Raw genomic sequence first — 22,006 nt, forward strand, 5'->3', positions numbered from 1 at the left:
TAGTTACATCAAAGTGATCTCAAGTCTCCTGCTTTCACTGTGATTCAACACAGGTACAATGAAATCATCCAAGTAGATCTTAATCTGATTTTGCGTTTGGATTTCAAGTGTTATCTAGAAGTCACATTTCTGCTGTGGCAACGCAACGTATGGCGCTTGCTGCCATAAAACTAACCATGCAAACATCGAGTAAAAGCTATTTGAGTGAACCATCTGCTCCTCCCAACCCCACCATGCCCAATCCTGGACCTGAAGATCCCCACTGTGATGCTGGGGTGGAGAAGAAGGGATGGAGGTTTCTGCAATGCCCTGACCATACCTGGGCTTCCACTCACGTACCTCCTGCTCTCGCTTGGGTGAGGGGAAAACCCTCCAAAACTGAAAGTTTCTGCTTTTTTTAAATGAAAAAAAAAATAAATCAACATTTCCCTTTCAGGGGAAATTCTGAGTATTTGAGGTTCCGACTCAGAACTAAGCTTATTGAACACTTTCCAGTGAATGGAAATACCCAGTCTCTAAATAGTTCTTCCTAGTAAGCACTGAAACACCAGGGCTCACAATTCGGTGTGTTCATCTATTGAGTCTTTCTCTTTTAAAGCTGTCCAGCTATGTCCTGGCATTCCTTCACTGAAATAAATGAAAACTCACCAAAGTGTTTCATATGGAACATTTAAACTCCTATAACGTATTAAAATAGGAAAAGGTCGTCACACATGGGGAGTCATTAACATCATCGAGGGTCATTATTGCCACCAAAACTGGAGAATGGGGAAATAAATCCTCAAAGGCTTGCTTTTTAACATCAGTTTATGCCTTAGTTATCAGAGTGATCTGCTGATGTTCAGTGAGGGAACCAAGCAGGCTTTCAAAGAAGCTGTTGCTAACGTGTTCCTTTGGATCTAAGCAGCTAGGGAATGGCTTCTGTCAACCTGGCATCTTCAAGGACTTCAGCAGCGAACAGAAGACACAAAATATTGGAGCTACCTTTGGGAAGGCTGCAGCAACCTCAGCCAAATTCCAGTCTGAGCATGTTAACTCCTTGCAGCCTTATGACCTATCACAAAGTACCATGGCATTGAGTACCCAAAGGGGAAAAACACAACGCTTGTGCACAGCTCCGTCTCTGTTTCATTACCCCAGCCAAGAAACCAGGACCTGCTGCATTACCCCCCTGATTCTAGGTCACTTCTGAAAGGGAAGAGGGCAAAGCAACACTCAAGTGTTTCTTCCCTGGGTTCTGCAAGCTTCAAACGTGGTTTCTCATTAAGCCACTGCCATGTCTTCCATCCCAGTTTATCTTTGCAGCCCCAGAATGGAATGCCATGCAATTCTATTGAAAAACATCCAAACATCTTTATTCAGCCTTTAAATAAGCTTCTAGACCAGGTAACTGTAACGAAGAACAAGCAAATGACAGTAAAACTTGGAAGATGCCAAGCTATAAACCCCCCTAACCAGAAACAAGACACACTGAGGGTGAAAATACCCTCAGACACTTCACAGGCCAAGACACAGGCTCAAGAAATCCATCCACGAGGCAATGTGTCAGTGCCTGTTATTTGAAAGTGAATTACCCAAACCATTTCACTGTAGTGATCTAAACCATCCTCTGCATTCATGGCCTCCTTTTGCTCAACACCTCCCATCTGGTTTTTCCACTCTAGCTTTATAAATTCGGGTTTCCTTTTTGGTTTTCAAACAAGTGAGCTTTGGTTTTACCACAAGCCCCAGAACAAAAGTCAACAGAATGGAGGGTGAATACCAAGGCTCATCTTCCTAGATTGCTATACTGAAAGCCACAGGAGTTTATATTACACTGCTATGCGTACTTATCTTGAAATCATACCTCTCTGGTGAGTGGTCTATGATGAGCAAGATTCTAGATGAGGTAGATTGGAGAAGTCTTTCTATCGCTGTCATAACTGTTGCGGGGGAGAGGGAATGAAGTTGGCACAGGGATTTAATTACCCTTTCCCCCATGCTATTCCTTTACCTTTGCATTATCAGCCAGTGCTGCTGGCTGGCGCTGTACAACCTGAGTTTTGCTTTCGCTCACTGAAATCCCTGAGGCTTTATTCTCATTTGTCTCATGAACCAAGTGTTTTATAGGCTTCTTATTTTTCAGCCTGGTTGTAGGTAAAAGATTGAAGCTATCATGGGGCTGCTTGTCCTGCTGCATTTCCTCTCCCCTTTCTACCACCAGTAACGAGAGGTAGATAAGAGATGCAGAGGAAACTACAGCTGAGAAGTGAGGACTGGAGAATTGCCTTGAGAGGGAGGGAGTACGCAGGACGGTAAAGGATGGAAATGTGTAGCTAAAAAGCAAGCTCTGTTCTACTTCTCGGAGAGCAAAGTGTTCTGAAGCTCTAACATTTCACTCCAGATTTCTGCCTGAATGGAGTTTGAGGACAGGGCTGAAATTTGAAAGGTCACTGGTTATGGAATTTGCTCCTGGCAGGCTCCTGAGCACATCTCTTCCCAGTCTGCTGAGACCCACTGTATCAATGACTAACGTGTCTGCACTTAGCTGGGAGGAACAAGACATTCCTGAACACTAACCATAGGCAGCTTGTATGGATCCCCTTCTCCCCATGGATCCCCTCCTCTCCATGACATTACTTTCTGCTCCAGCACAATCAAGGTACTGCTGTTAACACCCTTGCAGGGTAAAAACTAGTGCTCAGAATGCATAGCAGAGAACTGTCACTGTTGTGCCAGAGAACACGTGTTGAGCTTTGCTGGGTAAAGCAACCTCAAACCAAAACCATCAGAAAAGGATCAAATCAATTAATCATAAAAGTCATCAAGCTGCTGCAGCAAAACACAGCAGAAATTTGGTTTGATAGGAAGTCAAATCAGCACCTGGTTTTCAATTGCTAAGCTCCTAGAGGGGAAGCTCGGATCCCAGCCCCATCACTAACGGAAGAATAAAGCTTATCTCTTAGAAAGCAGACCAAGGCAGTCATCCCCTCTTAACCCACATCCATCAGCTCAGCAGTGAGGGTGGCTCTTGAAGCCTTTGAATTAATTCAGTTCTATGGTTTGGCACTTGCTCATCTGACCACCACTCCTTAGACTCATGCATCCATCCTGGGAATGATGCTGCACAGACTCAGGATAACTTAGCTTCCAAAAATCAGGTGTTTTCAGGCCAATGTGGCCAAGATAGAATCAGAGTCTGCTGAGACTCAATACAGTTACCTGCCACTGCACAAGTGGAAAGGTTATAGTCATCATATTAAAGAAAGTATAATCAAGCCAAGGAGTCCATGAAGACATCTGAGGAGAGGCACTTGACAAAAAGCAGCCTTCTCCATGAATAGTCTGAATGTCAGCTGGAAAGTGGTGAGGCTTTTCACACACATTGGTAAAGAACTCTCTAATGGGGGTTGCCAGGCCACTGCTGACACACATCAACCAGAAGCATAAGAAAGGCAGTCCATAAATGTCCTCCTGCAAGTGTCCTGGTGCACATGGAACAGGCCGTCCACAAACTGTCCATCCCACCTGGCAGCAGTTCCACAGTAGCACTAAGGAGCCACCCACTGGAAACACGCCCCAGCTCATCCACTGCAGAACAGAGCCAAATACTTCTGAGAAGTCACAGTTCTTGCTCCAAAAAACCCCATTGACAGTCCAGTCTGAGGCACAAAACCAGTGCAAATGACAAGCAACAGGGCAGAGCTGGCTGGAGCCAGGAGAGATGCTGCAATGCAGTCACATGAAATATATGTACATGCTCATCGTGAATGATCTGAGATGAGTATTTCTAGCAGAGATGGAGGAATGGCCACTGTTAGTGATGTATCTTCTGAGCACCAAAGTAAGGCTCAGAGAGGACTCAGCAAGGTGAAAGTTGGTGAATGTCTTGGAGGCCTCTTCACATCTTCATTGTCACCTGCGGTACGGGAGCAGGAATGAGCTTCCTCACCTTTCTCTGGTAAAGCACAGTTTATCAGTTTTCTGTTTCAGAATTAGTGCACTCTGGAGGCCCTATTAAAATTAAAGAATGAATTTCCTCTTCCTTTATTAACCGGTCATAAGCATTCACAGGATCATCCTTTGCACAGCTCTGAAAGGGAAGAACAGCGTTTTAACAGCAGTCCATGGCCAGCATGGGTTGTTCAGCCCAGTAAGACAAGCCCAGTAAGACAAGACAACATGTAGCCCTATATTATGGTGGGAAAGCCAAGGTAGATGGGCAACAAGTTATGTTTATTAGGGACATGGCTTCAGCCTGGTTGACAGAAGTAACTGCTTTATTCATCAACAGAAACAGGGGCATCTAGCAGAGAAAAGCCTGAATGTTCATGAAAAGCAGTTTAATGGAGTTGCAAAAACCCCAAATAATAAACCAACCAAACAGAAAACTCCTCCCCCAGAAACCCACCCCCAAACCAACCCCAAACCCATCTAAGGGATGAGCAGGCTCTGAAAGAACAGAATAATGCAATTCCGCTACTGTAGCTAGAGAAGTAGATGCAATTTGAGGGGAAAAAAATGCCCCTCAGCTTTGGGTAACTGCTTCTGAACAACTCTTACTATTGTAAATCCTGAATCCTTTTACAATATATTTACTTATATACAGTTGGCTTTAAGACAGACATTTGGGTTCAATAGATCAGTTGGCCCCACAGGTTCTTACTAACCCGGGAATCCTCATTCTGCTCTCCAAACATACTCTTAAGAATTTCTCTAGGGTCTGGAACTGGTGGAAGAATCAGTATCTTCAGCCTTCAGAAAACGAGAAAGGACAGGTTTAGATGGAAGATGTATTAAACATCACCATTTCAACATCATATTTGGCTGCAGACAAGAAAATGTGTGGAGTCAGCTTTGGCATCGCTGGTCAGCCCTCATGCTCTGTATAACCCAATTCCTAGTTTTACTTCCTAAATCAAAAGGAAACATAATTGTTCACACAGACAGATTCTAAATAACCTTCACTGTTGACCAAGACAGCAACATGTGGACTTTTTAGAGAACTCTGGTTAAATACAGATAAGCTTAATTTTGAATACAATAGCTGTGCAATAAGAATCTATCTGCAAGCAGATACAAGCAACGTCACCCATGTGCAATCAGAGTGTGTGTATGGTCTGCAAACCCAATTTTATTGACTGAGGCACGATGGTGCAGTCAGTTTTGTTGTGCAGCAGATGTTATGGATAAAACAGTTGCTATTGAAACATGTTACCTGCAAGAGAGATGAACTGTAACACAAGGCACAGACCAGCAGAATTAGTGGGTTGTGAATGGAGATGGTTACTTACCTTTTCAGATAAACCAGTAGAATTATTGTAGAGACTGCTACTATTACCGGAATGGTGACTATCAAAGCAAAGGAGAATGTAGAGTCCATCTTCTCGCCTGGAAAACAAAAACTGTAGAAACTTAGGGATGCTTTGAGAGGGTTTTTCAGGAATAATGACAGCAAGATAATTCTCTAAGCTGTTCACAGGTGGAATGGTGGTCAAATACACCAGCAGTTTGGTAGGCAAGGTCTTGTTTTGCAAAGCACATTCTAATGTAGATACATTTGGCAAGAAAAAGCAAACCAGCAAGACCCAGGGCTGAAAGAGTGACAGCAGAGAAAGGGGTCACTGCACTGATGGATCCCCATCGACATACAGAGCAGCACAAGCAGTAACTGATGGCATCGCTGAAAGACTAGAACTCTCTTGCCCTCTTTTCACCTAAAATTAAATAGATCCATAGGATGGTGATCTCTGACTCCCATTTCTTTAGCAGATACAGTAGAGTCATTACAGATGAAGAATAAAGTGCAACAAATTGCAGGAACTGCTCTCACCAATGCTCTCCTCTTCACTCCAGTCACTATAGAGGTTGCTGCTGTAACACTCAGGCTTTGGTTTTGCTCTCACTTTGAAGATGTACTTGCTGTTAGGATCAACACTAGGAATTGAGGTATAATTACTTTCAACCTAAGGTGAAAAGAAAAGGTAATTTGCCATGTATTCTCAGTCATTCACAGCCCGTTTTCATTGTGCAGCTAATGTATTCTGAATGTTCTGACAGAAGATCTTTTTATGAATACTGAACTTCATAAAAAAGGACACAGTAGCATTTAACCATCACAGGCTGCATAAGCACAGATTCCAAAGCTAGGATTTAAACTTACTCACTGCAGCATTTGGCATCAGTGATTAAACTAAGACTCAGTGTCTGGAACAGCGTGTGAAAATGTCTAATTCACACTGCCTTCCCCTCCCTGGCAGGGCAGCAACTTTGATCTAACTTTGACCATAGCAAAGGTTTAGTGAATAGATGGGATTGAACTTCAGTTATTTATGATCCAAAATGCCAGTTTCCGGAGGAATGTTGATATTACTCATATTATCCCAGCCTGGTTTGGGTTGGAAGGGACCTTAAAGCTCCTCCAGCTCCAACCCCTGCCATGGGCAGGGACCCCTTCCACTGGAGCAGCTTGCTCCAAGCCCCTGTGTCCAACCTGGCCTTGAGCACTGCCAGGGATGGGGCAGTAGACGGGGAGAAAAATCTGCCATCCCCACAACAGCTCAGCCAGCACCCAGCCCCATTCACACACAGCATTTAAACAGGTACTGTGATTACTGACACCAATTATAAAAGGTACAATTAACTGACTGCTTTCCTACATAAGGACTGAAAAATTACTTTGATTAACTGCGCGTTGTCCATGTCACCATTGTGATATTCAACTTCGTAAAACAAACAGTTTTCTGGAAAGGGCTCTGATCCACTCCATTCCACATATATCTCATCATTCACCTTGGACAGTGTCACTCGTCTTGGGGTAGCAGGTTTTACTGAAAAACAACATGGCAGGATGAGTTGAAAAGTATATTTCACTGCTCACAAAACTGTTCAAGCTGTGTATTGCACAATATTACACTTACACCAATTTAGGAACAGAAAGCAGAAAAAGAAGTCAAGAAATAATGAAAACAACTAAAAAATATAAGTGAAAATGAGTGGGAAATGATCCCTCCACCCTCCAAGCCCCAAAACCTGTTTATATAATTCCCAAATCAAAGCTTGGCAGACGAAGGAAGCATCTAATTGTGTTGTCTCATCCACGTCTGATGCGGTGCAAGCTTCTCAAACACAACAATGTACCAACAAACTTCTGTTTCAATTATTTCTTATAACACCATATTATAAAATGTGGTGTTAAACTCACCCAGGGTGGTGGGGTTTTTACTTGCACACAGAGGCCTAATTTCTTCAGACTCATCTTTAATCAGAATCCTTATAGATGGGTAAGTATTGGTCACTTTTGGGAAGCTAAGATTGAAAATGCATCCAAAGATTCCTTGGTGCACAGAAGAGTTGCTGCACTTCTCATGCTTCTTCATACCATCAAACCTAGAGGAATGAAACCATTGCTTTTAAACTTCATTAGAACAGGACAGCAAGGGGCCAGCTTGTTTGGAAACCTGTGTTACGAACTCTAAAGCTGTGCCATAGCATGTACAGAAGTAAAGCCAGGCATAGTGAGAAGCTTCTGATTTATCTCAAGCCTTAGAAAGCATGGTGGTTTTGTGAGCACTGACAAGTAGCAGTGAGGGGCGGGGCTGCTTTGTATCAAAACATGAAAGGCAATTGGGATTCTATTCCTAGGAAAGAAATGATTTATCAAGGACACATATTTGGATCGCTTCCTATCAACAGGATTTCACTTCTGTGCCAGACGGAGCTGTTCCATCTCCTTTAGCTGTGCCTCAGGTACCACAGCTCTTGAGTTCCGCCACTGCCTGTGCTTGCTTTTCAGAACATCAGTATTCACTTTCAATCACAGAGGCTGGAGAACCTTCTCCCCTTGCTCCTCTTTGCTCCCTAAGTCCCAATGAAAACATGCCAGTAGCTGTTCCTCATGAGAAATGAGAAAATGGACTTTTTCTAGTTAGTTATTTATTTAAGAGTGAGAGTAAATCATGGCTTCATGTAAGAGCACAACAGGAGGGATGTTCCCCTGTTTCACATCTCAGTATATAGGGGCTGGGGAAGACAAAACTGCATGTTCATTTCCAGCACAAACCCCCTTTTACCCACCCTTGTCACCTCCCTGCGCTGGGGCTGATGAAGATGGAGCACTGAGAGCAGAGAGAACCCTGCCATGCATCAACCTGCTCTTGTAAACCTCTGTTTCAGCAAGTATTACTGGGCACTGACTGAATTGGTTTGTTCCAAGCTAACATTACATTCACATTCAGTTTGGATGAAAAGATAGGGCTTTAGAGGAAAAGCAAAAGGTCCCCAAACCCACCGCACCTGCACTATGGAAAATGCATTTTCCAGTCCAAAAATCAACTGTTTCCTTAGTTTTCAGTTCTAAAATCTAAAAGGTATTTTTCTTACTACACAGCATGAGTTAAAACACTTTGCTGTCCCTGCAGCTATATCTTTCATTAAAATGAAGGGGTAAGTTGAAAATATATAGCTCTAATCCAAAGCATTATTCCAGTAAGTATCCATATACCCAGAAATTCAGACCTTCCAGTGCCTCACTGGTACTGTTCTTGTAATAAAGAAACAATCTGTCTGAGTAGCAGCTGAGAGACAGAACAGTCCTCCCTGCATTTAACTAGAGCAGTGAGTTTTCTGCTGTTTGCTGTCCAAGCGTATTAAACTGAACAACCAGCCAGTGAGACTGCCACTGGAAAGAAAGAGGAAGGAGTATAGTTAAAGACAGAAAGATGGTTTAAAGCTTTAACAAGAGGCTTTCAGAAAGAAAACCTCAATATTTCTACAGCAGCTAATGTAATCTGGCATTTCACAAGCCCCATCAATCTGCAGAAGTATGCATAGATGGGCAAGCACAGATCTTGATGCCAAGTGCTTGCTCACAGCCCAACTCTGTTCCTCTGGAACAAGAGCCTACTTATGGCAGTCTGTTGGCAAGCGAGGATGATGACAAAAAGATGTTCTCCATAACATTCAAGGTTAATCGGTTATTTATGACATCAAAGACACAAACAGGACTACTTCTAAGTGTTCCTAATGCTTTCAAACCATTTTCCAATGATTTAAGAGCTTGCACAAACATTAGTGAGTGATTCCAACTTAGCCCATGTCTGCTGGGCTGCAAAGAAAGCAATTACCACATTGGTCTACCTCAATTCTTAATTCTTCCCTCTGTGAGTCCACTATTGGAAAACAAATAGAAAGCAACAGCAGTTGTTCGAAACAGGCTACAGAAGCAGCCAGTGCTTCACTTAAAAGTTAGATCAACTTCCCCAAAAGACTCAGCAACAGCACCCCTGGACCCCTCAGCAGGGAAGTTTGCTGTGGGACAGGACTGAGCACCACCTTGTACACAATGCACAGGGCCCTTTCAAAGCAAGGGGAAGCAGACAAGTCAAGTATGTAATGTAAAACTAAAGATTAGCATTAAAACACTTCAGAGTCAGGAATTAAAAGCTCATACGAACCAGTAGAACAACCTATAATTGGTCTCATCACTTGCATTTCTCCCAGGGCGCCACGTACAACCCATGTACTCCAAGTTGTGCCAAACACAGCTCAAGTCGACAGCAGCAGTACCCGGAATACCTGCAAGGCAAGTTGGAAAGGTCCCTTAAGATGGATTCCAGTTGTTTACCACTTGCACTAGCCAAAATCTCAGCAGAGTAACTTCTAGATGCAAGTAAGCCATACCAGTGAATCTCAGCTACCACCGTGGCTGAATTACTACTTGGAGTTACCTGATGCTAAGGTGTTGAGTCAGGAAGATATTTTGTTCTATTAAACTACAGATACTTTAAAGAGGATTTAAAGTAACTGGCAATTATAGGGATAACTATAAGAAAGCCAAGTATATAGGGATATATCCCTTTCTTAAACGGATAACTATAAGAAAGCCAAGCCAATTATAAGAAAGCTATAACATTAGAAATAGTCAGCATTTAATTCTAGTTATCTTCTACAGGTACAATATTAATTTCTCAGTGTTTTGAATACAGAAATGCCTGCAGATCTCAAATATGGACAAACATAACATGGGGCAAGCTGAATTTTTAACTGAGATCCCTGTATCTCTGGACATTTAACTTCTTCACATTGAAATCTCAAATTACAGAACATAAGTACAAATGAGCACATGGCAATTGTGAACAGAAACATCAATGTATCTCCCGGGCAGAGCAGTCGTGGAACCCAGTCTTACACACTCAATCTTCTATGGTACAAGTTATGTATACTTTATTATTGTATTATAGCATATTAGACATTTTCCCCTTGTAATGAGTAGCAACATCTCCATGAACTAAAAATAAAATGCATGTTAATTCTATCAACAGTTCAGACTTATCCATAGCAAACCCCAAACCACCTTCTACATCAAGCACACTTGTAAAAGCCCCAACCTGGCCAGTACTTGCTGTCCTAACAATCTGCTCCCCTCATCTTCTAGAGCACCCTTTTGATACAGTGCGGACAAGGTGGTGAAGCCTCAGACTCTCCTGGCCATGTGTGGTTTCCATCCACATCAGGTCACACTCCTGGGTGAGACAGACTTTTACTGCTTAAGGCAAGAGGGTCTATTTCCTTGCTGTACCTCCTAACTCCCAGCATCCAGCAGAACGCATTATTCCTTAAAGTCTGCTTCCTAACAAACTTGCTATGGAACCCTTATTTCTGGATGTCAAGAAACAAAACCCACTTTGTTCACTTTGCTGTGCACAGCTCTGTAGACCACAGCCATGTCTTTTGAAATAGAGAGAACTTTACAACAATCATTTAACTAACTCATTTATTCAACATGTTTTCAGTTTGCTGGATTCATCCCTATTTGCAAATACTGGGCTATTTCAGGGACTTTTGTTTGTACAGAAAAACCATATAAAATAAACTGTCCTAGATGTTAGTCATGAAGTCAGCAGCTTAACATAGCCTAAGTTATCTCACAGCATGGCAGGGCCAAGAGGAATGACAGGAATCACACTGCTGCCTTGGAAGATCATTTACATTTTACAAGCTTGCCCATAAGGTTTTAAGTATCAGAAGGCTCCAGTTGTGTTTAAATGCAGTATAATAGCTGTGTTTAAGCTCTATCAATTGAACTGACCCTTGTGTCTGCCATCTCCCTATTACTCTATGAGATATTTCTATGGTGTTTGGTTAAAACAGCAGAGAAAACGGGGCCACGTCCCCCCAGACCAATGGGGGCAGCTCTGCCTTGGGTCTGGCCATGGCATTGTGTTACCTTCTGGCAGGAGAGAGGCCTCCAGCCACCGGCTGGGCTCGCTGGTGTTGGCGTTCCTGCATTCACTTCTCACTTTGAAACGCATTTCCTCATTCAAGAACGTATCCGTCACACGGAAGCGGCTCTTGCTCCATTTCTGTGTTCAGATTGGGGGGAAAGAAGACCAGAACACATGGGAATCACTGTCAGTGTAAGGACACATGGCAGCCCCTCAGCAAGACTGCAGCCCCAAGCCAATGAAGTCTGACAACATGGGAAAACCCAGCATCACTTCGATTCTCTTTTTAGCTCATCAGGCACACTCAGAACTCAAAGGAAAAGCACTTCTACTGCAGCTGATCCTAGAGGAAGTCTTCCTGGATAATGCAAAATTCCTGACCTTCCCATCTGTTGGAACCTTCCATGGACACATTCGTTAAGCAAGGGGGCTTTCAAGTTGTTCATTAGTTAATGGACCCATCAGAAGAGGTAAATAGGTTTCTGCCAAGTTAGCAAGCCTGATTGGCTCATCTAAAGGTCCAGCAAAGATTATTAGAGAAGAGGCTGTTAAAAATGACAAAGCGTAACACTTAGCAGTGTTAAGCCATTAAATCAGCTCAGCTGTTGGCAGAACAACAGCCTTCAAGTGCAGGATATCCTGGAGCAGTCAGAATTCAGCAATCACCATGAAACCATAATAGAGCTCAACAACAAAGGACTGTTCCAAGAGGCATTTTGTTGTTTTTAACCATACCCCAAAACATGTGCCATATTATCTTCACAACAGGATCCCCATGAATAATGAGGACAGGGCAAATGTGGGAACATTAACACTTGGCATTACCTTCAAAAGACACTATGCTGTCAAATCACAGCAGCACCAAGGCTAATGTGCACACCTCTTCATTACCATCGAGTCATAGAATGGTTTGTGTTGCAAGGGACCTCAAAGCTCCTCCAGCTCCAACCCCTGCCACGGGCAGGGACACCTTCCACTAGAGCAGCTTGCTCCAAGCCCCTGTGTCCCCTTGAACACTGGCAGATGAAGGAGATCAGCCTTTACAGATTCCCATTTAAGCTGCAGGTCGCAGACTGCTCTGCATGTATTTTATTTGCTCTAGAAAGCTGCATAAAGCAAAGCCTGAAACAAGTCCTTTCATGTTGTTATCATGGTGCTTCTGCGTTATGGGGAGCAGCTCGGTTATCAGAGAGCGACAGGCAGAATTCTGTCATCTGAAGATCCCACATGCTGGTATGACTCATTGCTGAGGTTTTGATCCCATCACAAGAACGAAAGGCTGTATTAAAACTGTGTTTCTATATATTTAATTGTGGATATGTGCTTGCACACACGGTTCTGTCACAGTAAGACATCTCCCAGGGCACAGCAGAGGTTAAAGAGGTGATGCACTTACTCTGTTGTTCTGAGGGACCTCATCAATCACGACTTCGCTGGCATACTCCAGGTCACAGCCACTGCTGACGTTATCTGGGGGGTTCCACGTCCAGTTCAGGGTGCAAATTTGGATAAATGAGTATTCCAGGTTGGATGGAGGTGGGAGAACATTCGCTCCTAAAAGAAAGACGTTACCAGTGTAACAATCCTGCAGGTCCACATTGTACCATTAGCAATACTGACAGACTTTTAACTCTCCAACAGAAAAGAATACAGATGACTTCTTGGCTCGTGTTTGCTACCAGATAACCTGGTGAATTGTTCCTACTATTCCTGTTATCTCACTCCATCGGTTGTTTAAATAATCATAAGAAACACATCGAACAACACTGAACAGTCATTGTTAAGGAACCACAGCATGCAGCAGTGCGGTGGCTGCAGTACTGGAACATGCTTATGGAGGAAAAGGAGTCATTTTCCATGTCTCTTCTGCTGTGGCTTTGCATCATGCATTGCTGAATCTTCACTCAAAATAGTACACATGTTTTATGGAGCAACACTTTCTTCTACCCCCAGAATTATCCCTCAATGTGGTTTTAGAGAGAAAGCTTTAAAGAGCAGCTCCATCATCCAAGCAGCAGCTGTGCAGCAGAGCCTCGACTCAGCTCAAGCCAAGCAAAACCGACAACGCCAAATAACATCAAAGAAACCACAATGGTTTTTCAATTACTCGCCCATTAAACTTTGACTGCTCTGCTCTGGCCCAGCAGCAAAACCAGAGTGGGACAAAGAGACATTTATCGCTGGCACACCTCAGCCAGATGCTTTTCACCTCCTCCAAAGGAAGATAGAAGCCATGACTCAGAATGCTGCTGGCATAAAACCACTCGTGTATTGACCCTTTGTTACTCAGTCACAGCCTACTCAATACCCAGTCACATGGCTTGAAGGTGCTATTGGAAAACCAAGGGAAATAGGGCAGAAAATAGAACAGTGCCAGGAAAAAGCAAAGGATGTGTCAGACACGAGAGGAAAATTACCAAGTGGTAATTCCCTAAGAAAATGAAAGTGAAATTTGGGGTTTTAAAAGGCTACTCTGTGTCCTAGTAGAAGATATTCAGTAAGAGGCAAATGAGACAGCTTCTCAGGGGTGTCTACAGGTACCATCAGCGAGGGACCACCATCTATTTGTCTGTGGAAAGTGCCCTTCTCACACAGTAGTTTCACAACCACTTCAGTCTGATCCCAACTGGTGCTGCAGGTCTTGCTCATCCCAGGCAGCCTGTTTTTCCCAGGAAACCAGGCTCAGCCTGCCCCAACATTTGAGGCAGCGCACAGGGAAAGGGCAGAATAACCCCATCAAGATGAGTTTTCCCACCCAGGCCATGGTGCAGGCCCGTTTCCTTCTTCCAGCACCAGGAAGAAGGCAGGTGGAAAGGCAAAGCAGATTAGTTGAGGAAGAATTCTGCTCAAAGCATCCACCACACCATCACCTTCCATTTCCCAAGAGCCAGAGCTTGAAGGAAATTCAAACTCCTGGAGCTTTCCCTTTGCATAAAGGCCAGGCAATGGTAGAGATGAGGCACTATTACCATGGCAGGGGGTTGGAACTGGATGATCTTAAGGTCCTTTCCAACCCTAACTATCCTATGATTCTACGACTATTACCATCTGGGTGTCCACATGGACAACGCGTGCTCACATAGAGAATGAGAACAAGTGCGAGGATTCACTGGGCTGTCTCAATGTGTTTGGCTCATTTGAACACTCAAACCTTTGGGGCTTCTTTCTTTGTTCAGTTTTAGAGCCCAGGGAGAGAGAAGAGGAATTTCTGTTGAACCACACCAGAACATCTCTGCCTGTTGCCTCTTCCACTAACAAAGACCTAGGACGGGTTTTAGGAACAGCAACATGCGCAAATACTGAGCCCTTTACATCACATAAAAGCATGATAAATACTTATCTAACATCACCACACGGCTCCAAGTGTTCTGCCTTGGCATGATCAAGCTTTTTATTACATACAAAAGTCACAAGCCATTAAAAACATTCACAGTCATCCCGGATCGATGTTCTAAAGGTCCCTTTTATTAGGGTTGATTAGAAGTAACTGTGCCAAAGCCTGCACATTTCTAACTACACAAAGTAAAAAGTGAGAATATCCAAGGTTTAGAAATAAATCAGTACATTGTATTAACAGAAAACTTCAAATCAAATGGGTTTCAGATTGATCCCTCCCTTAAGAAGCTCTAATGTTCGACTCAGCTGAGGATTTGCTTTTACTCAGAGGCTCGGCCAGGCTCGTACTTGTATAAAATACACAGAGGGTCGAATACTTTTGTTATTAAAGCTTCACCCTAGGGCAGTTCAGAACAACCCAAAGTCCGAGGGCAAACCACGGTCAAGGCCTTATTTTAGCCTTAACCCCCAAAGCCCTGGTGATGCTTCTAAGAAAACAGAGAACGGCTGAAGCAACCCCGAAGGCAAAACGTTTTGGTTCTAAAAGCCGCCATGTGGAAACCTCAACAAACACTTTGCATCAGGTATCTTAAAAGCGTTGTAAAGAGTCATAAAAGACTTCGTATTTTGTCCTCCTGTGTTTTCTTAAGGCTGATTTCATGGCTCTAAACCGCGTTACAGCCTGTTGAACAATAACAATGCTCAGGGTTTGCTCGCAGCCTCTGCCAAGACAGAGCCGGGAAAGCTCCGCGCTCGGGTCCTATGCATCCCTCACAGGCACCCCCCCTTCCCTGCTTTGGTGCTTCCAGAAGCGGGGAACCTAAAAGCAAGGACAAAGGCACCGGCAGCCCCAGGGCGAGGGCAGCGGGTCCGTGTGCTCAGGGGGATGCTGTTTAATCCGGTGTCACCGCCGAGCCCCGCAGGACTCAGAGCCCCGGGAACGGACACGGAGCCCAGCAGCGCTCCGCTGCCAAACGCCGCTTCACTGAGACAAAAGCGGCACCGTCCCACCGGGTCCCCGCACCCGGCACCGTCCCAGAGGCGCACCCGCACCCAGCACCGGCTCCCGATCGCTCCCGCACCGAGCCCACGCCGGCACCTCCCGAACCCGCCCGGAGCCCGGTGCTCCCGGTGCTCCCGCCGCCCCTTGCCGCCCCTTGCCGCCCCTTGCCGCCCCTTGCCGCCCCTACCTGCGGCCGTGCCCCCGGCGAGCACCCAGCAGACGGCGAGCAGGAGCCGTTCCCGCACCGGGGATGCGGCGAGGTCCATGGCTCCGCCGGCCGAGCACGGTCCCTCGCTCCCACTTCCCGTCGCGGGGGCCGGGCCAGACGGGAAGAGCCGGGCTGCGGCCCGCCCAGGTAACGCGAGCCGGGCGGGACCGACGGCAGCGGCCCGCCCCCTGGTCCGGTCCCCGTCCGACCCGGCCCGGTCCAAGCTCCCTCCGATGCCCCCAGCGCCGGTCCCCTCCCGGTCCCTCTCCCCCCGGTCCGCCCTGCCCCGTTCTCGCCGCCCCATCCAGGTCCGCTCCGCTCCGCTCCCCTCCCGCGGGGGTCACCCCTCGTTGTCACCGCACGTGTAAACGCGGCCACATCTCGCTTTGGGGGGCGAAGTCGTTTTCCTTTCACCACCAGCCCCACGCTCAGCTCCTGCTGTTGAAACGTGCCCGGGACATTCCGGTCTGCTCCCCAGGAAAGCACCTCCATCCGTGAGCACATCCCCACCTTGATGCTGAAGGTCACCCCCCTGGCAGAACTCCTCTTTCCCAAGTCCCTCCTGCAAATCCCTTCCACAGCTCTCATCTGCCTTAACCCCGCATTTGGATCTTTTTCTGATGCCCTGCCACAGGTTCTCCTTTCCACAAACTCCCCCAAGCGCCCTCTGCTCCAGCCCTGGCCAGGCCCGACACCATCACTTGCAATTCCCACTTACTTTCGTGGGCGCGATGCAGCCGGTGGTTTTCCCAGATTCCCACAGGAGTGGGAACATCACACAAGGGACATTTTGATGCGTTCCAGGAGCAGAAAACATCAGGGATGAGGCTTCCCTTCCAAGCTGGGTTGCGGCGGCAGCTCCCATTCACCACCCAAATACAGGTGTTAACACCAGCACAGACCCAGCAGGGAGGAAGCTCTGGCAACCCCACATTCGTGATGCACGTTGGTTATTCCGAAGCCAGCAGTATGGTTCAGCGTTTCCTCAGCTCTTCAAGGAATTTTGCAAGGGCTCATCTGCTGCTGGGACTCCCGTTTCAGAAAAGGGAAGCGATCTCCGTGACAGGGCAGGGAATCCCGCGGTGAACTTGGGTCTTTCTGGTTTCTTCCGTTTGTTTCTGTACCCCTGGAAGAAGAAGAGGATTTAACAGTTTCCTGGTCCATTATAACTGAATGGAGAATTGTGCCTTCAAGCTCCAGGGGCTCTGCCTGCGAGTGAGGACACCGCTAAAGCTGACCCAAATCACCCTCCTCACTCTTGCTTTCGGTTTGCCCACTCATGTTTCCTTTCCTCCCCTCTCCAGGCACACATCCAATGGTTCCAGTGCTTTCGGCTGCTGGTGAAATCTTTGTTCCTGTCACATTCCCTTCCCGGCACAGGGCGGTCAGAACTCCTGCCAAAGCCTCTGCTCCCTGACTCCTACTCGAGACTTCCCGGTTCCCGTCTCATTGAGTCCTGTCCTGCATCTTGCTGCTGCAGATCTGCTCACTCCTGTTCCTGTTGGACAATCCACACTGCTGCAGGGACTGAACACACACAGACACACCTGAGGTATCTTTGGAATGATCTGTTGAAAAGGTACTTGGGATATGGCTTCGCGCTTGATGTACGTTGAGTCACGATCGTGCTGATGATCTGCCCTTGGCTCTGTGCTCCTGCTGCTTCCACCCACACAACCAAAGGCATCTGACACTGTCCCACAGCACATCCTTGTCTCTGTATTGGAGATACATGGATTTGATGGATGGACCGCTCGCTGGATAAGGAACTGGCCAGATGGTTGCTCTCAAAGGGTCACTGTCCATAGCTCTATGTCCAAGTGGAGATCAGCGATGAGCAGTGTTCCTCACGGTTGTTGCTGGGACCGATCCTGTTCAACATCGTTGTCGGCAACAGAGTCCCAACCCCTGCCACGGGCAGGGACCCCTTCCACTGGAGCAGCTTGCTCCAAGCCCCTGTGTCCAACCTGGCCTTGAACACTGCCAGGGATGGGGCAGCCACAGCTTCTCTGGGCACCCTGTGCCAGCGCCTCAGCACCCTCACAGGGAAGAGCTTCTGCCTAAGAGCTCAGCTCAGTCTCCCCTCGGGCAGTTTCAAGCCATTCCCCTTGGCCTGTCCCTACAGGTCCATTTCTATGTCTCAGATTTTCTGACAAATCATGGTTTGGGGGTCCTCCGAGCTGCATGTGTGGCATTTGTGCTCTTCAGGATTTCCGAATCAACATCTCCTATTTGTCACTGAATAAGTCAGTGTTAACAATTTCATTTGGTGCATTTCTGCATTTAAGATTTATTGCAGTCATCTTCTTTAGAGGCAGCACATATGATAGCTCATTTGTGTAGGTTCTAGTGCTGTCTTACACCAGTATTAGAGCAATCTAAGTTTGGTTGTCTTGGAAAGCTCTGGAGCAGCATCATGTGTTACTCAGTGTGACATGGCTCAACAACTGAGATGAATGGGTTTTCACATGCAGAAGGTTAAACACAGAATCATGGAATAGAATGTCATACATCCATGCAATACATATGATAAAAGTCCTTCTGTTACAAATATGTAGTAGCAGGTGTTGCATTTACAGGAAAAGAGAGTAAATAACATCCAGAATTGCTGTATTATGTCTATATCATAACTGGTTCACGCCTGCTTGACCTGAGCGTATTATCTGAAGGTTAAGTACTAGAGGCTGTGGTTGCACACTAATGAGCTGAACACAGCATTGCTCAATCCAGTAAGAACCCTGGCTTTAACCAAACAACTCAGTCAGTGAGCATCAGATGAACACAGGCTACTCTCCTCCAGTGGCTACACTGAGTAGGATGGGCTTTCATTTGTGGTTTTGAGCCTATGACTTCCACTTACGTTTCCCTCCAGCTCTTTTGGGCTATGGTACATCAAATAGTGCGGTTATCCTTACGCCGGCTGCGAATCCATGAGACCCTGTCCCTACAGGAAGGCAAACTGAATGGATTTCATCTACTCTGAGACAAAAGGCATTATGTTTATGCAAACTCTGAGTCAATATCAAAGTACCACGTGGCGTATGCTATAAAGGCTTCTGGAACAAAATAAACACATTTTATACGCTACAGGTATTGTCACATCCATCTGTTGGCCTATCTCATGACAACGTCTGCTACCAGAAGACATTGAGAACAGCGAGCAATGTAGAAACAGATCCTTGGCTGCAGTAAATTCTGGGTTCCAGAGTCTTTCTGGGGAAAGAAACAACACTGAAGTTACCTGTCTTAAAATACCACTTTCTAATCTGCAGAAAGAAAAGCAGTCAAAGCAGAAAGTAAATACTTACACTTTGCTAGTACTACACTACACTATGTAGGAGCAGAAATCTCTAGGAGCATGGTCGAGTACATAAAGTGCTGGCAGACCCTGTGTTGCTTTATTATGTCTGATATGCAAACAATCTGGCTCCAATCCCATTATTCAAACGAGTCCTGATGCCGAGAGTAGCCACAAGCTCTTAATCCTCATGGACAGATGCTTTATCCTATTTCTTCTCCTTTTATGCAAAATTGGCAGCACCTCCCTTCTGAAGACTTGATGTGTTATACAGCAGCTTTGCAGCTAAAGTAATTAGAGGTATACATAGGACAGATATATCTGTAGCTCTAGAGGTACAGAGACTGCACAGGTTGTCATTTGAAATACATCCACTGACTTCTACAGACCAAAACCCTCCTGCACTGCTTTAGGTGGTGTAAGAAAACCCACAAGTATTAATGAACATTAAGTATTTATATTCCTTCAGAAAAGGTAGTAAATATATATATATTCCTTCAGAAAAGGAAGTAAATAGGAAGTACCCATTGTGAGCACCAGCTACATAAACCAGTCACATCTATGGAGCACTGCTCACGTGTATCTGTGCATTCAGCTATTTCAGCCAGAAATAAAAGTCTGGAGGACTTCTATAGACTGGGACAGTAATGCAGGAAAAGGATGGATAGGCACAGCAAATGTGAACACCTTAGCACTGGTGTCCAGCTACAGCTGTGAAACAGCCTTTGACCAGTCCCTATCATTTCTAGATTGGTGGCAATGGAAAGCAAAACCAGCTCGTTTGTTCCCAGTCTTATTATAACCTGTCTCAAAGGGACAAATTGGATGTTACAAATCCAGTTGAACTATTTATCCGCAGGACAGAAGCACATCCTTAGCACCATCATCTTTGTTACTCATCAAAACTGCACAGAAGCATGCGTTCTGAACTGCACTGCCTGTATGTATTCCATTTGGCCTGGTATTAAACAGGGTTTTTGGCTGAACTACTGAAGCAGCTCTCCAGTAAATGAAACAGAAATGACAGGACAACTACACCACCACCTATTAATTGAGATGTTCAGATGAAAATTCATTTTGCACCATTAAAGACATCTGAAAATAGGAGTGAGAATTTAACTGTAATTCCAGTAAAACCAAGGAATAACAACGGAAAATTCAGCCAATACTGCTTTTTCAGGACATCAAAGACATCAGGGAACAGGAGTAAGAATTTCACTTCAACTCCAGGAAAACTGTTAGGTGTAGTATCTAAAAGAGTTGTAGTGCAAGACACCTTGGTATCCACATCTCATCATTGCTGACTGCATTCAAGGTACACCTTTAGGACTGATGTTTAGGGTTTAACTAGCTCCAAAACCTAATGTAACGTATCCACTATTAAACAGCTTCATCACCTTTTAGTAATCTGGAACATTCTCACTATCTGTCTTTAAATACGATTTGGTGAAAGATGAAAATCAATAAGGTAGTAACTGTGTTTAAACACTGCAGTCTCAATTCCTCTTTCTGTTAAGCTAAATTTAGAGCCTGCTTGGCATAAAAGCACACACAAGCAGAAGTGTGGTGTGGTTGTTACAGAGGCACATCTGTATTTTGCTTAGGGCTGAATTTATGGATCACAACATTATTGTTCTCAGCAGAGGAGTCATTTTAGGTAATTAGAAACATGCATAAGAAACATTCTGAACTGTGGTCAAAAACTATTTGAAGATAGTTTTTGTTACAGACATTAGAAAATTGTAACTTTATAGACACTTAAGCCAAGCTAGATACCCAGCTGGAGTCCTTTTATTATGGCCTTTTGTTACACATCCTTAGCCCCCCGCATCCTTCCCATACGAACTACTGGAACCATATTTACAATTGATGGGATTTGAAAACCATGGGTGTTCCGAAAGTTGCTGGATAAAAGAATGCCTGATCTGGGTTCTTCTTCCTGCATCTGAAAGGGTCTCACTAGAGACAGAGTTAATATATTAAAGCTTCGTGGAGGGGAAGAAGGAATCAAAGAATTCCAGAAAATACATGATCTTCTTTCTTTCAGAAACCAGAGCTGTTTGACAGCAGGGAACATACATGCATATGATGATAAAAGCCCCTCAATTATGCAAAAGTTATGTTGATGTGCTGGGTTTTCTTAAGCACATCTCACAGATTATTGGATGTTTTTCCTGGAAGCTGTTATATAATTCCCAATTATATATTTATAATTCCCAATTATATATTTATAATTCCCAACTTCGGGTGCCCTCAACTTATATTTGTGAGACCATGAGTGGTAAATAGAGAAACTCGTCTCAAATGACAGAGAGAAATCCCCTGGCCAGGGGTGAAATGAGCTGTAGGAAGCTCAGCTTTCATGGGGTTCCTTTAGAATTATCTGCTCATGGGAGGTATGAAATGATCATTTCTGACTTGGGTTTTAGCTGTTCCAGACCAGGACAAGCCTTCTTTTAGGGTCTGAGTGCAATGGGGGCACCTGGACCCCAAGTTACTTTTTAGAAGAGGAAGATCTCTTACTAGTGACTACAATTTCTTCTTCACGTTCCCTGGCCAACAAAGCTTTTAGCAGCAAATATGATACAATGCTAATTTCTATAGACTCCTTCTATTTACAAAGTAGTTTTACACTTTATTATATTCCATTGTACAACTTTACATAGTACCGTTCCAATTCCCATTCATAGTTCAACAACTCAATACCTAGTTAGATGGTTTTCCATGTCCTGTTACACGTTTAGCTTTAAAAAAAACACAGTAGAAAAGAAGCACAGTGGTGCAGCGTCCAGGCACTTCAATGTTGCTCAGCAAAAGAAGCAAGCACCCTGTTTGAAAGCATGGCAACTTTGGGGGAAAAAAAGAACTGTATCTTTGCTCATCATGGATTCCTTTAAACATCCTTTGTACAGTTCCACTTATTCCTGAGAAAGCTCTGTGAAACAGGAGTGCTATGT

The 22,006-nt window shown here is 44.9% G+C and overlaps 1 protein-coding gene across 2 annotated transcripts; it reads right to left on the reverse strand.

The window, feature by feature from the left end:
- Positions 1-2,265: 2,265 nt before the first annotated feature.
- Positions 2,266-15,949, reverse strand: IL13RA1 (interleukin 13 receptor subunit alpha 1). 2 transcript variants are annotated; one of them, XM_061353239.1, is made up of 10 exons: positions 15,731-15,949; positions 12,601-12,758; positions 11,207-11,342; positions 9,435-9,555; positions 7,184-7,368; positions 6,658-6,809; positions 5,813-5,945; positions 5,274-5,370; positions 4,650-4,734; positions 2,266-4,072 (listed from the first exon to the last, which is right to left on the reverse strand). In XM_061353239.1, the coding sequence occupies exons 1-10, from the start codon at positions 15,807-15,809 to the stop codon at positions 3,956-3,958; spliced, it is 1,263 nt and encodes a 420-aa protein (XP_061209223.1). In that variant the 5' UTR covers positions 15,810-15,949; the 3' UTR covers positions 2,266-3,955. The 2 variants fall into 2 exon arrangements, 1 of the variants encoding a protein (XP_061209223.1); XR_009725414.1 differs by lacking the exon at positions 2,266-4,072 and having other exon boundaries at positions 5,274-5,384; positions 15,731-15,904.
- Positions 15,950-22,006: the final 6,057 nt, after the last annotated feature.

Source organism: Neopsephotus bourkii, unplaced genomic scaffold (assembly GCF_033783945.1).
Source record: "Neopsephotus bourkii isolate Nb327-2 ecotype Australia unplaced genomic scaffold, CSIRO-AGI_Nbou_v1 NB_668, whole genome shotgun sequence".
Lineage (NCBI taxonomy): Eukaryota > Metazoa > Chordata > Aves > Psittaciformes > Psittacidae > Neopsephotus > Neopsephotus bourkii.

Excerpts from the sequence above, each read along its gene's own strand:
- IL13RA1 (XM_061353239.1), bottom strand. The coding sequence starts at position 15,809 with ATGGACCTCGCCGCATCCCCGGTGCGGGAACGGCTCCTGCTCGCCGTC. Across the intron at positions 5,946-6,657 it reads ACAACGCGCAGTTAATCAAA|GTTGAAAGTAATTATACCTC; the intron begins GTAATTTTTCAG and ends TTTTCACCTTAG. Across the intron at positions 4,073-4,649 it reads AGCAGAATGAGGATTCCCGG|AGCTGTGCAAAGGATGATCC; the intron begins GTTAGTAAGAAC and ends CTTCCCTTTCAG.